The sequence below is a fragment of the Heterocephalus glaber genome, unplaced genomic scaffold, assembly GCF_053883595.1.
Source record: "Heterocephalus glaber isolate CG9 unplaced genomic scaffold, H.glaber_assembly_v1.0 deba00001461, whole genome shotgun sequence".
Taxonomy (NCBI): domain Eukaryota; kingdom Metazoa; phylum Chordata; class Mammalia; order Rodentia; family Bathyergidae; genus Heterocephalus; species Heterocephalus glaber.
In genome coordinates, this window is record NW_028258308.1 from 38,824,547 (window position 1) to 38,839,308 (window position 14,762).

The window sequence follows — 14,762 nt, forward strand, 5'->3', positions numbered from 1 at the left end:
ATCATTGTCTGTGTCTGTAACAGGAACGCTACCTGACGCTAACAAATATAATGGGAAATCAAAATACCGGCAAGTCCCCATCCTCACTGAACTGAGTAAGTTGTGTTTCAAGGGAGAATCTTTATGATGCATAATTGATGTCCCAAGATTCTTTTTAGAATCCATAGTAAAGGATTAAGGAACCAGAATGCGGCCCAAAGAGCTTTAAGTGCTTGGCTGGATGTCAAACTGGGCTTTTACCTGACTGGTGACATCATCCAGTGGAGTCGCTCTATCTGGTGTCAGGGGCAGGAATACTATCTGGCTTCCCCACTCTCCTGAGTACCAGAAGAGGGAGGGAGACAGCAGCCTGCTCAGTCTGACTCCCAGGGAGGGCATGGGTTTGAAGCCTCCTAGAAAGGCTCTCCCTGTACTGATTTATCTACTATCATGGGACTCGGGTCACATATTTTCCTTTCCACTAGCCACATCAGGGCAGGACTAGGGAAAGACTGGGGAAACATGCAGTGTATAGACTTAGAGAAGGGACCCACTCTTGGGGTGCTTAAATGTCATGTCCAAAGTGTCACCCTTGCATCATCTTACCCCCAGCCCTGAAAGAGACACTTATAAAGCGGAAATTCCCCTCAGAGAAATAACAAAATAAACTGTTACCTCTCTTCAACACTTTTTGAAAATGAGCATGAGTGCAGTTTCCCAGATATACGGCATACTGGGAGCAGAAAGCAGGTATTGGGCGGTAAAGAGAGGGAAGGGAGCCCGTGCACATTTTGGGAGTGTTGGTGGGACACTAGGGGAGATGCTGGGATTCACTCCTGAGAAGAACTGAGGAAAAAGTGGAAAATACAAAAGAAACTCTTGCCTTTGATATAGATTGAACCAACTCAAAGTTGATCTCTTTAAAACTGGGCCTGTGATTTGATCTAACTCTCTAATATAAGATATTTAATAGGCATTTCCTGATTTAGAATCTCTAAGCCCAGTGGGACATACACCAAACTACATGAACAGATCTTTTAGTCCTAGAAATAAGCAGGGGGAGCTGGAAAGGAATCAGCCCGCCACTCTCTAGGGGAGCTGGGGATGACAGTGCAACAGTGAGAAACTTCTAGTCACCCAGATCCTGGGCCAGGAATTTTCTAAATCAACTCTGAAGCCAGGTGTAGTGGCTCACATCTGCAGTCCCAACACACTATGATACTGAGACAGAAGGATCACAAGTTTGGCAACTTAAAGATTTAGACTCTGTCTCAAAAACATAATAAAGGTCTGGAGGTAAAGTTCAGTGCCCTGGGTTCAAACCCCAGTACTAGAAAAAAAATAGGCTCTGAGCATCTCAGATCCTTGGATATTGACCAGTACCTCCTAGCCTTTTTGTTACCTCCTTGAAGCTATCAACAGCAAATTTTATTTATATTTCTTTTCCCTCATTTCGGTCCATCTCTAACTCCCAAGGTAGTAGTACATTAAATTTGTGATTAGAGGAGGACTATAAATTAGAGTGCTTAGGAGAAGATGGCCCAGCTTCCCTTGGCCCAGATGTGCATCTGGTCACTCTCCAGGTACTCACAGGCTTTGTTCAGCTAAAGGCCTTTTGGCACTAGGCAGCCCTGTCCAATTAACCTAACAAGTCACCTACAGCTCACTCTGTTTCCGACTGCAAAGGGTCATACTGACACCGAGCTGCAGATCTGACTGCTAGCACTTTGATACAGAATGTACAGGGCCTGCAAGAAATGACTAGGACAGCTGAGGCTGCTGATTCAGGATGACACAGCGAGATCTGAATAAAGCCCATGGTGTGTGTGGGGGGGGGGGGGTTGAGGGATGACCACGCCAGGAGAGCAAAGGAGGAGTGCATAGAAGACGTGGGTTGGTATTAGTCAGACCCTGCTCATTTCTATAAAAATATTACTATTCTTAGAAGACAGTGATTCACTAATACCCCCAGTATGTCACTTCCCCTAATTTGCTGAGAAATAATTTAAGGGATTAAAGAATAATCCAATCTTTACCAAGATTGTATTCTGAGTTGTATGACCTGTGGGTTTGGTTGGATCTGTAATAACCAGAGCCATGCTATTAAGAACCATGAAGGATCTAAGCTCATTCCACCTGCAGATAACAAGTAACCTGCCACAGTGTCATGGGTATTAGCACAAAAACACAAGACCTCTGAGTCAGAGACAGAAAAGCACAAAATATGAAAGTTTGTGACAGCGATAATAGCACACAAAATATCATCATTTCTGTGCTGAAGGGCCAATCTCTGCTTCCCACAGAGTGACATGAAAAGGTTCAAATTACACCACAGCCACAGTGGGTTGCTGACCAGAAGAGGAACCTGAATTTAGGAAACCAGAATCTTTTATACTAGGCAGTAATCACAGTAAGCATGCCCTCCCTTTGCTTTGGAGGGAGACAGCATCTCTGTCTTCCAGTGTTGCTTTCTATACAGACATTTTTCAAGCAATAGTCCAGGAACAAAGGCAAGCAGTGCCTCTGATCTCCTCCCCAATAATGGTCAGTTGTGTTCACTGCAGAGTCTGCCTGCAGGGCTCTAAATTGAATCCTGGGACCAGTATAGATGTGCTAATGGTTCCTTTGGCTTCTGCTGTACTGGCTTCAATTAGCATGAATCTCTAATCCCTTGCTACTCAAAGCATGGTCCCTGAGTCAGCAGTTTCAGCAGCATCCTGCACTGCACTGGCTGCTTCCCTCACTGTAAACTCGCAGGCCCCACCCCACACCTACTGAGTCAGAATTAATGCATACAGTAAATTTGGAGAGACACTACTTTACCTCACTCTGGGCCCACCTGACTCTAGGAACCTATGTAAATACCAAGTCGTCTGTGGCATAGTAATGAAAAAGGACTCTAACCAAGGTGACTATATGTTCCTTCTTTATGGCTAGAGTTACATGTCATCTTTAGGGGAGCAATATACTTGGGAAGGGAAAAAAAGAAAAAGAACATACTCAAGTAAGGGTAGATCCCACAGTCTCCAAGGTAGGCCCCAATCCCTTGATCAGTGGTCACCCTGGTCCTGCCTCTCATGGCAACTCCTGTCTTCTTGTCTGCCTGCCTTTCTTTTTTCCTCTTTTGTCTTGCAGAGAATCCTTCCAATGTACACTTTATTGAGCAGCTTGGTGGACTGGAAAGGAGTCTGACTGGACTGAACCTGCATCTCAGCACTTCCTTTTCGACAGGTGCTGTCTTTTCTGGTAACTTCCTGGATTCCCTCCTGGCCACAGTAAGTGTAGCTAAATCAAGGAGCCCCCAAAACCAACCCCCTAAGGAGAGATGAATGGGAAAGTTAGGCTGAGTAGATAAAAGCTCACAATTCCAACTTTCTTGATTTTCAAAAAAACCTTGTTCACATACATGATTTCATTTTTTCTTACAATCACTTGAGAAGAGAAGCAAAACACTCACATTATCAGTACTATATACATGAATCTCTTGGAGCTGGAACACCAGAGGGCAGGAGGATTGGATGGTGCTGGCTTTACAGCTTCAGATCCTGCTTTCTCTTCTCTCTAGAATCTCCCAACAGCTCATGCACAAAGCAGCCCTAAAGTGACTCAGGTTTCAAGAAAAGAGCTTTGACCTTTGGTGGCTTTGCTCAGAGATAAGTCAAGCCCTCGTCCATATTGCCCTGCTCTTGGGATGTGTTTTAAGTGCACGGTGGTTGTTCAGGCCTCTGCACTTCTTTGGCTGCCAAGTGGATCTCTTGCGTCCATTACAGGATTCCTCCCAGTGGAATCCACACCCCATCCAGTGCCCATTGGCGGCACTACAGAGCCCTGTGAGGGACACAGCAGTGGTGAGGCCGACAGAAGCCTCCACTCCCATAGAGCTTTGAGCTCTTGGAGGAGCCTGACATACACCAGATCAATAAGTAACATAGAAAGAATGTCAGCTACAAGGGCTAAGAAGAGGCAAAGGGTACCGGGAAATGTAGGCTTTGGGGAAGGAGTGGCAGGTGTCAGTATGTGGCCAGGGAAGGTAGCACTTTGGGAAGGCAGCACCTTCGCCAAGCTCTGGAGGAGGAGAGGGTGCAGCCTTTTAGGTCCTTGGGGAAAGAATTAATGCTCCAGGCAGATCTGTGAGGTGGGAGCACACCACAGGTGTTGGAGGAATTGGAACTTGAAACCCACAGAATCTGTGCATAGCCATTTGTGACTACAAGGACTCCAAAAAGGGAATCTATGAAGTCTACCACCTCATAGATCCCTCCTACTAGGGTTTTGCAAGGAAAGGGTTACAAAAAGGCTGAATGTCAATATGTGGATGATCACATGCACAGGATTCTGGTCCCAGCTTGATAAATGTGCAGTGTCATGGAGTTCTACATAGAAGAGGCATCATTCCTGAATTGTGTAGGGGGCTTAAAGGCTCAATTTCCACATTTAGGGGAGTATGGCTGCGTATGCACCCCTCTCATGGCAATGATGCCATTTATATGGAGGGGATTACGTGGCTCTGCCTCTCTGAGCCACAGTGGGGGGTTCATAAACCCCCATGAGCTCTGTAACAGATGACACTGCCATAGTGATAGAATACATATTGAACAAGTTAAGAGGCTACAGGTTCCTAAAGAGTTAAGCAGCATTCAACCTTGCCTGAGCCAGAGGGGGCTGGATTGAAGGGAGTCAAGAGTGGTTGCTCTTCTGAGAAGGTGGCTCTGTCAGACACAGTATCCTATCACTGTCCGTCACTGACACATCAGTTAAATTGCCTTGAATTAATGACTGGAGTGCCAGGCAGAAGGTGACTTTTGATGAACTTGACCTGTCTGCAGGAGACATTTTAGATGGGTTTAAGCTCCCAGTTCTCTTCAGAGAGTCTTCAGTGGCAGGCAGCTTCATGCCTTAAATTAAACTTGAGATTTAATTAAACTCCACTGCTCCACAGGTCCACACAGGCAGGAACAAAGTCAAAGATTCTAGAGTCCATCAGAAATTCGATGTCATAGCCCATTTTGTATTGCTATAACAAAATACCCAAGACTAGATCATTTATAGAGCATAGAAGTTAATTTGGCTCGTAGTTCTGGAAGCTGCAAGTCAGAGGGCAGTGCCAACTTCTCTGCCTGGCATCTGGTGGGTGCCTTCCTGTGTCATCCCAGAGTGGAAGGTGTGAAGGCAAAAAAGCATGTGCATGACACACAGGGGGCAGGAGACCAGACTCATCCTTTTTATCAAGTGGCCACTGCTGTGATAACTAACCTAGGCCCAAGGTAACAGCACTCATCTCTCATGCAGGCTGCGCCCTTAGAACCTATCTCCTCTTTAATTCCCATATCTCAACACTGCTGCAGTGGGGATTATGTTTCCAAGAAAAGCTGTTTGGAGAACACATTGAAGCCACAGCAGGAAGGATAGATGGAGAAGAGTTGAAGAAATAGAGCTAAAGACAAATGAACACACCATATGAGACAGTATCGGAAACACAAACTTGGTGATTAGGAGCCTTGGATCAAGTGTTGGCACCCAGGCCCAGTGATGCTGCCCATCACTCATCATATGAGTGTCTCCTTGGCTGTGGGCAATCTGAGGAGTGCCACTTCCTCCAAAGACACCTTCTCATATTGTGTGACTAGGTTTTACTCAGGGCAAGAGGGCGATGTTTTCCTGAGAAACAAAACAAGTGACATAACATCTCAAGAAGTTTATTCTAAGGCCCCACGGTGAAATAGAAGGGGGAGACAAAGTCAAAAAAGTGTGTCCAGTATGCCCTATTGTCCCCCTGTCACATGAGGGCACAAGCCACATTAGGCCAACAGATAGTCCTTAAAAACCCCCAGTAGGGCCAGGGATTTAGCTCAGTGGTTTCGCTGCCTGCTGCACAAGCACAAGGACCCAAGTTTGATCCCCAGTACCAAAAAAAAAAAAAAAAAAAAAAAAAAACCCTGGTAAATGCTTAAGTTAGGACTGGCCTTGTTCAGCTGGATATAGAAGATCACTGAAGCCTCAAGGACAGAAGCAGCCCTTAACTTAAAAAGGCTGGATTGGATCTTAAGCTTCTACATATCTACATTACAGCCTTCCATACTAGCTATAATCTCTAGTGGTGTGTGGCACAGTAAAATGAGTACACTGTAACAATGCTGAAAGGATGAGCTGAACCAGGACATTGACAGTCACCATGGGTGCTACCTATTCTTTCCTTTCCCAGGGCCTGGTGGGACTTCCAGGGTGGGGTGTCCTACTGTGCAGATAGAAAGAGACAATGCAAGGATCAAGCTGGAGTTGATCCTGAGCCTCAGATTGCACTGTCTCCTCTTCTCTGGGCTCCATTTGATTCTGGCTGCCCCCTGATTGTACTGCCTGGTCACACGGAAACAACTGCAGAGAGAAAGAGAACATTTAACCATCTTCTACTTGACACATTTGGAGTCACTGGGGTCGGTGGTACCAGAATATGCTGTCAAACACTCCCATTTCTTGCCATACTTATTGGAGCATCTCTTAACCGAGGTTGGGCGGAAGGCAAAGACCTCATTCTTCCCTTTTATGGTTTATGTATAGATGTCCCCTATAAGATTCATGTGCTCATAGGAGGGGAGTTTGGAAGGTGACTGGATTATAGGGTTTATAGCTGACTTGCTGTTAGGAGGTGGGGTCTGGTAGGAAGAGGCGGGTCACTGGGGGAGTGGCCTCAAAGGGTTTATCTCCCTATCCAGCTCCTCCCTTCACATTCTCTGCTTTCTGGTGGCATGCCATGAACAGCTTCTTCTCTGCCATGATGTCTTACTTTGGAGCCAGTTGACCATGGACTGTAAGCAAAAGCCAAAGTAAACCTCTCCACCTTTAAATTGTGGGTGTCAAGTATTATGTCCCAGCAATGAGAAATTAACTAAGACATCCCTCTAAGTTAGAATGGCAACCAGGGGTCCCCTAGGGACTTTTTGTGATAACAAACATCACCAATGACCATGGCTTTCCACCACATTATGCCCTTGAGTCTTCCCTAAACAGACCTCTGAGTTCTGTGGCTGAGATGATATCAATGACAATAACAGTACCTATCATAAGAAGAGTAAGACCATCTCTCAAACACTTATCTTGTGCCAAAGACTTTCCTGGGCACATTGCCTACAGTACCTTAGTAATTCTCCTGTCTACCCAATTGACCCTGAGGCTTAAAGGGGTAAGTAATCTGCCAAAGACCACACCACTGACCGATAACAAGTTAGTTCTCAGACCCAAATTTGTGTGACTATAGAGACAGATCTCACTACCATAATCCACTGCCACTCCAGAAATCAAGTTCTGGGGTTGTTAGGATCTTTGTGCAGTGACTTGCAGGTTTTGCTTACAGGGATTCATCTCTCTGAGTGTTCAGGTGTTGCTCAGGAGACAGGCAGAAAGGAGACAAGGAATTTCCCCCATGTGCTGCTCCTTCCATTAGAGCAACACCACTTTGATCTGTGTGACATCTGAGACAAAGATTTCATTGGAAGAAAGATTTCTGTTGTTAAGATTTTGGAAACCACTCTCTAGGAGTTGGAACATACTCCCATCAGAGATGTATGAAAACTTCTCCTCAGTTCCAAGACTGGTTTCCAAATTCCTTTCGTAAGTCCTGTGAGGGAAGCAGGAGTCAACATGCTGCTCATTCTGTGTGGTTCTTTTATCCTGTAACTTCCCTCCCCAGAGAGGATCTTCTGGATTCCACTCTATCAGCCTGCTGCTCAGCTTACACAACAAGAGATCTATTCCCATTGTTGCCCAGTCAGTGGTTAGAATTAGGCCCCAAATTTTTGTTTCCCCTGATGCCCACACTATCAAAAGAGCAAGGCTAAAAACAGATATTTTAGACTCTCTCAAGACAAGGGGACTCACACTTCTACAGTTTCTGCAGCAAGATGTGAACACTAGTCTTGACTTCAGTCATGGTGAAATATTTTTTCTCACATAATATTCAAGGGCTCGCTTTCCTCCCATGTGTACTGAGAAGACCTCACAGTGCTTTCCATCCTTTCCCTCCCAATTTTCCCTGATAAACTCCAAGGAGAACAAATGTGCAAGCCCCGAGGAGACCGGAAAGCCTATAATAGCATGCTGTGCACTCGTAACCATTTAGAAGTACTGAGTTCTTTTTCTGTATGTTCAAGCAATTTAAAAAATTCTATCCTCTGATAGATGTATGATATTTTTCCAAAATAATTTAATGGGTTTTTTCCTCCACATCTCCAACTGATACATTTGAAATTAGAATAGCTTCAAATAGCCCTTAGGATACTAGCTAATCTCCTGCCCCAGCTAGAGAAATATGCCTATGGAATATAATTCAGATTTACTTTTAATCCTCCATCAGTTTAATGCTACAAAAATTAAAATATGGCAAGATAGTCAGATCCATATGCAGGACTTCTGTACGGCTTTACAACAGAAGAGTATCAGAAATACACATGGACTTAAGGGGCATTTCTGGTACTTGTAAGGAAACTGAGGCCCACAAAAGTTACATGATATTCTTAAGGTCTTTCAGCTGCCAAGTTACAGTTTTCCAGCCATATAGCCTCACTCTGAACTGGAAGTATCTCTCAGAGGATGTTTGATCTCACAACCTTTTGAGATTCTCAGAATAAAAAGCAGCAAGTGACAAAGATGTCACTGCCCATATTACTAGCCAATATTCCAGATTATGAGACATACCTTATGCTCCATCATAGCTAAATGAGAAAACATTATGGATGTAACATTTTGAAACATGAAAGCCCAAATTCTAGTAAATAGTTTTATATTAGAAACATTATCCAAGTTTAGAAGCCAAAAAAATATTTCAAGCACATTTCAATGTGCAGATTTTCTTGAGTAGGAAGAAAAGGAAGGGAGAAAGAGAAGATGAGAAGGAGAAAGAAAGAAAACGGAAGGAGAGGGAAGGTAACAGAGGAGAGGGAAGGGAAGAAAACAAATGTAAAATGAAAGAACAAAATAGAGGTTGAGAAAGGTAAATACCAAACACTAAATAAGAACAAAGAGATGAACTCACAGAATAAGGGTGATTTATAAATCCCATTATTTTCCCCAATATAGAATCACAATCCTTTTGATGTCAAAACTGAAGAAATGAAGCTAAGCTTCCCTGTTAAATACATAAAGCACATTTCCCTAGAGCTATCAACACCAGGGTAACCTTAGAATTTACACCTTTTCTTTAATCAGTGGAGAATTATCCTAACAGTATTATGTTTGATCACTGTACATTTTGGCCACATGTTCTTAAACGGATGGTTTCTCCACCTGGATTTATATCCTCCCTTCCCTCCTAATGTCAGAGAACTGATTCCATGAATACTCTTCTGGGTGAGAATGGGATTAAAACAAAACAGAAATGCAAGTAGACATCTTCAGTCTGGAGAGTAGAAAGAAGTCATCTTTTAATCTGAAAAATATATTATAAAAGTTATATTAATTTTTTCTTAAGCCATATAAGTTATGTTATTTTTTAGGTCAATTTGTCCCAGTTGCCTCCACATTTTACAAGTCAGTGTTCTTGCAACTTGCAAACACCTGCCTTGTGTGAAGCACCACCGAGGACATACGTATTAAGTACAGGGAGTTCATCCTGGGAAAGAGCACAGGATTTTAAGGAGCCTTTATGCTTCTTGTTCTGAGGCCTACCCCTGTCACACCCACCAGGAGTGCTTTTTAAAGTCTGGCTTTCACCCATCCAGGAGTTCTGATCCATGAGATTGGTCATCCTGGAAGTCTGTAATCCTTCATTTAAGTCCAGATGATCCAGCTACATGAGTACTGATGATAAAGGGAATCAGAGTTAGTAATGGCTGCAGTGAATCTCATTAAATCTTGAAAATCATGGCTATTCTATATCACCTTTAAAGATTATAAAACTGTTTCTGAGAAAAACAAAAACACCATGTATTGCCCAAAGGCATTTAGCTAGGTTGTAATAGTCCAAGATTCAAATGCAGGCATGTTTTATACAAACCCCTAACTACAAAATACAGAGGAATAAGCTAGAGTAAAAACCACTGGTCACAGGATCACAAATAGAACTTCATTCTGCTGAGAGGTGCCTGCTGGTGAGAGATGATCCAGGTGTTCAAGGACACAGAGGAGTAAAATTAAAGCTCAGGCAGCTGCAGCCTGACCATGCACATTGTAGGGGGCAGTTCAGACATGCGCCTGGAAACAGAGGGTGTGTTAGATCATGTCAGTTTTGAAGACTATAGTAAAGTGCTGGGGGCTAAGTTTCATAGCTGAATTGTACACTAAGTTTTGGGAATGTAGAAAGGGTGATCTGATTTGTTATTCTGGAAGCATTGTGAACAATGAATTTCAAATGAGAAGAAAACTGATTCAGAAAAACTAGTAAAAGGTCCTTCTAATAATCCAGACTTCAGCCAGGTGGGATGGCGCACATGTCTATAATGCCAGCATTTGAAAGGCTGAGGTGGGAGAATCTCATGAGCCCAGCAGTTCAAGGCCAGCCTGAGCAACATAACAAGATTCCATCTCAAATAATAATAATAATCCAGTCTTCAGAAGACATGTCTCTAAATTTAGGAGTAGAGAAAATGAATGGTAAAAATTCTAGAAAACTAACATTATTTATTATAAAAACAAAATTATTGATTCTCTGATGGGTATTACCTAAGCTTATATATTCTCTTTTATATTAAACTAAAAGTACAATTCAGAAAGGAATGGAAATTTTAAAATTATATTTACAATAGATTTGGAAAAAAACACCAGGTAATATATTCCAGTAACATTTACATGTAAGTTAATGCCTGGTTTACACTTATTGTGGTAGGAATTCTGAAGAAAGAGAATCCATGAAAATGTTTAGGATTATTTACACTTAAGTCTGTTCAGAATAAGTTGGCCCACACCCAACCCTCTAATTTAATTTCAAGGTCAAGGATTCCAAAATCTCACTTATTTATTTGTTCTACACCTGTAATTTCTGAAATACACAATATTTGCTATGGGATGTCCAAATGTTAATAAGACCTAAGCCAATATCTGCCCTTATGTAGGTCATAATCAAAAGTGATACAAGTAAATTCACATCCAAAAAATTGAAGTGAACAAGAATATCAGTGGTTCCCCAGGACAAAGTCTGTAGGAAATTCTTATCTGTGGCCTAAGATATTCATCTGGCCACTTGCGAAAGAGGAGAATTCTTGGTGTCAGCATCATTACCCACTTTCTTCTCCTTTAGTGAGGTGTGTTCCAAGGGAATAAGAACTAGATCTGGTTGTTTTCTCCTTACCCTAACTCAGCACCCTTCTTGCAGTTGATTTTCACACTGATGATGCGAGCCAGGACTCTGCACCATCATCAGGTCCATCTTTCACAGTGGTGCCCTCCAAGTATCCAGGTCTGAACACTTTCACCGTGCACGTGTTGGTTCTTCTGACTTTGTACATGGCTTGTCTTTGCTTTCCAGGCCTTCTACAATTACCGGGTCCTAGAGTTACTGCAGATGCTGGTGACAGGAGGGATAAGTGCTCAGCTGGAACAGCATTTGGATAAAGAGAAGTTCTGTGTGAGTTCTGACAGCTGCTCTACATTCCTGTCTGGAAGAACGCGGTGTAAGCTGGGGCTGCTCTCCTTAAACCAAACCATTTTATCAGACATTAAAGTGAGTCTATCCTTATCATAATAGCTTTTTTCTGAAAACAGTCCAGACTGTTTGGGTTCATAGATGACCTACTGTACGGAAATAATAACAATGGTAATGACAGTGAAATTACTGCAATCTTGTATTCATACATTATTTTAGAATTCATAGTAAATTTTCACAGTGTATGTTTATTTTTGCAACACTCTCGAGTGACAAAACAATTTTTCTTATATCTACCTTTCATCTGAATAACCCAGATCTGTAAGATGAGTGACCTGTTGTTTTGAGTTGGATGTTTCTCCCCAAAATCCATGTCTTAGAAATTTAACCTCTAATGCAACAGTATTAAGGGGCAAGGCAATTAGGAAGCATTAATGGATAACAGGCATTATCAGAGGAATGGATTGGTTACAGTGAGAGTGGGTTTCTGATAAAAGAATGAATTCATCTCCCTTCCTTTTGTTTCAAAAGTGGACTGTCTTGCCTTTCCACCTTATGCCTCAAAATGACACAGCAAGAAAGCCATTGCTAGATGCAAGTCCCTTGACCTTGGACTTTCCATTCTCTCAAATTGTAAGAAATATATCTTGGTTCTTCACAGATTACAGAATTTCAGGTATCCTGCTGTAGCAGCATAAAATGAACCAAGACACCTGATAACTTTGTATTTTGACAAGGGTACTAGTATTAATTATAGTAGCCAATCCTTACTGAATATTTCCTCTGTGCCTGCCTGCTTTAGTTTTCACTTAATCTCTCTAAAAGTTTTTCTAGCAGTCATTATTATTTATCCCATTTAACAGATCAAGAATCTGAGACCATAGGAGCAAGGGCTGAGCTTAGGCACCACACTGGCTACCAGTGTCAGGGCAGGTATCTGTTGGAGTCACTCTGACTCAGGGCCTGCCTGCTCTTCCTATGCCTGAAGTGCTGAAGACACTTGATCAGATTAGCTGAGTCAGGCAGAAGAGCTCTGTAATTTGATCAGAGAATCTCACTGTGCTGAACAGTAGGATGTTTCTGAGTTTTCTTAGCCCCAAGAGTTGATGAACAGTAAATTATAACAAAAGGGAAAATAAAAACTCTGGCATAACCTAGTGGGGCCTCTGGGCATTTGTGAATCAGAGTAGAGGCTAGCCGGGACATGAGTAATCTGCCCATCAGCGGGATACCTTTTAGTTCAGGGGCAGACTTGACAAGGAAACTGGTCAAAGGACATCAATAAAACCCCCTTCGCAAAGAGCATGCTCTTCTAGGCAGCTGTGCCTGTGAGTCTTGACATTTGCTCCCAAAGAGGGCAGGTCTTGGGTTCTGGGCATTTGATTAGAAGTGCAAACAACATGCCAAAGGCTCTGCAGTACGGTCTGGTCCTTTGGGTTTCTGTGCTCTTGGGTTCTTCACCCACAGTTGGTGTGTGAGTGATTAGAAGCCCAGAAAACTGTTTCTGGGGGCCACCTGTTGGTATCAGAGGGAACAACGGATGGAACTTCACTGTCCTTTCCTCCCTCCATGAGTGTCTTGCCCTCACTTTTCTCTGTCCCTCAGAAGTCACAGAGCTGAAAAGACTTTTCTTGTTTGACCTTTCTTAACCTATGTGACCTCTCTGCTTCTGCCTTCCAACCCACTGTGATGTTGTTGGCCATAGCCTATGAGCAAGGTCAAGGAGATTTCTTGTGATTGTGATGTGCATTGTAGTGAAATAAAATGATAAGAAGGAAGAAGTCATTTAACATCCCATTTCATTATGTACTTCAAAAACTGAATTTTCCAACCAATTGCTCATTGTTTCTTCTTAATGGTTACCAAAACACCAGTAGTAATAAGAAAAAGCATATGCCACCACACCACAACTACCATAGGCTCCTGAAAGAACCAGAATGATTAAAGCAAGCACTGAGAATAGAGTTTCCAGACCAATCATAAACTACCATAATTACCTCGCCACTTGACCTTGCCAGCAGACTTATACTAGGAAATGGCTTTTAGGTCTTCCACACTTCCGCAAAGAATGGAAAATGAGACTCAAGTGAGTGTTCATTATTGCTTAATTAAAATGCCCAGCAGACATACTTTTTTCTTTTCTCTCCCCAGCCAAGAAACACCTTTGGACAACTATTCTGTGGCTCATTAGATATTTTTGGAATCCTGTGCGTTGGCCTGTACCGCATGATTGATGATGAGGAGCACAACCCAGAACACAAAAGGGGAGTATTTTAGTCTGCAAGGTGTTAGCAACCTACCCCAGAATAAGAGCCAGAGCTGCTTTACTCAATGTGAAAGTGAAGTCCAGTGCTCAGGGTCTTCAGCAGCATGGAAGGATACAGAGGAAATAGTTAACGATGTGTAAGAATAGGAAAGAATAGTTATAAACAACAGGAAGCTGATCAGTTAGGGTTCAGTTAATATTGGTCTTAAAAGGAGAGTGAAGATTTTTGCCCACAATGAAAACTGGACCAGGTTTAAATAAGAGTAAGAGTCACTGCCCACATTAGAAAGTTTTACGTGTGTTGTTGTTGAGTAGATATTTACTGCCTCTTTCTAGCCACTGTAGTTTTTACTCAGAAATCATGAAACCGCTTTGTTCAGATTTCTGTTTTATCACTTCTCAGCCCTTTGGCTAAGATCAAGTGCAGATTTCTGTTTTATTAAAGGAAGATCATCCCTCTGGAAGTGTGGAAGATAGAGGAAATATGTGTGGAGTCAACACAATTATGTAGTTCCAAGCCAAGATCCTTACTGTGAGAATGGACAGCAATCAGTACAGGAGGAGAAAATTTAAATAATAAAAAGATTGATGAAATCCATTCCAGGAGAAAGAAGCAAAATTGCTTAATGCGGAGTGGTCTTAAATAGAAGGGAAGAAAAGAAAAGCAACTTATCTGCTCAAGTAGAAAAGGCGGAAAGGACAGATGCTGAGGCAGATACAGCTCTGGGTGAGAGGTGCCCTCGTGGGGGTTTTTATTTAGCACCAAGATTTCTCAGTGCACAGCTTTTGCTGAGAAAGATGGGAAAAGTAGTATAAGAAGATGAGAACAGGTAAAAACTAAGATGACCTGCTGAGAGGAGTGGAAAGGAGGCTTACTGTGGATTTGTAAAGCAACACTAGGCTGTAAAGTGAAAGAACAAAGGATTGGAGATCTGGATCCAGTTAAGG

The 14,762-nt window shown here is 42.6% G+C and overlaps 1 protein-coding gene across 1 annotated transcript in view; it reads left to right on the forward strand.

Annotated features, from left to right (window-relative positions):
* Positions 1–14,037, forward strand: part of Kcnu1 (potassium calcium-activated channel subfamily U member 1) — a 161,559-nt gene extending 147,522 nt beyond the window's left edge. Inside the window, exons 23-26 of the mRNA XM_021236895.2 lie at positions 24–95; positions 3,115–3,254; positions 11,432–11,626; positions 13,700–14,037. Of these exons, the coding sequence (XP_021092554.2) occupies positions 24–95; positions 3,115–3,254; positions 11,432–11,626; positions 13,700–13,825 (533 nt within the window). The 3' untranslated portion in view covers positions 13,826–14,037. The remainder of the gene's footprint in view (positions 1–23; positions 96–3,114; positions 3,255–11,431; positions 11,627–13,699) is intronic.
* Positions 14,038–14,762: the final 725 nt, after the last annotated feature.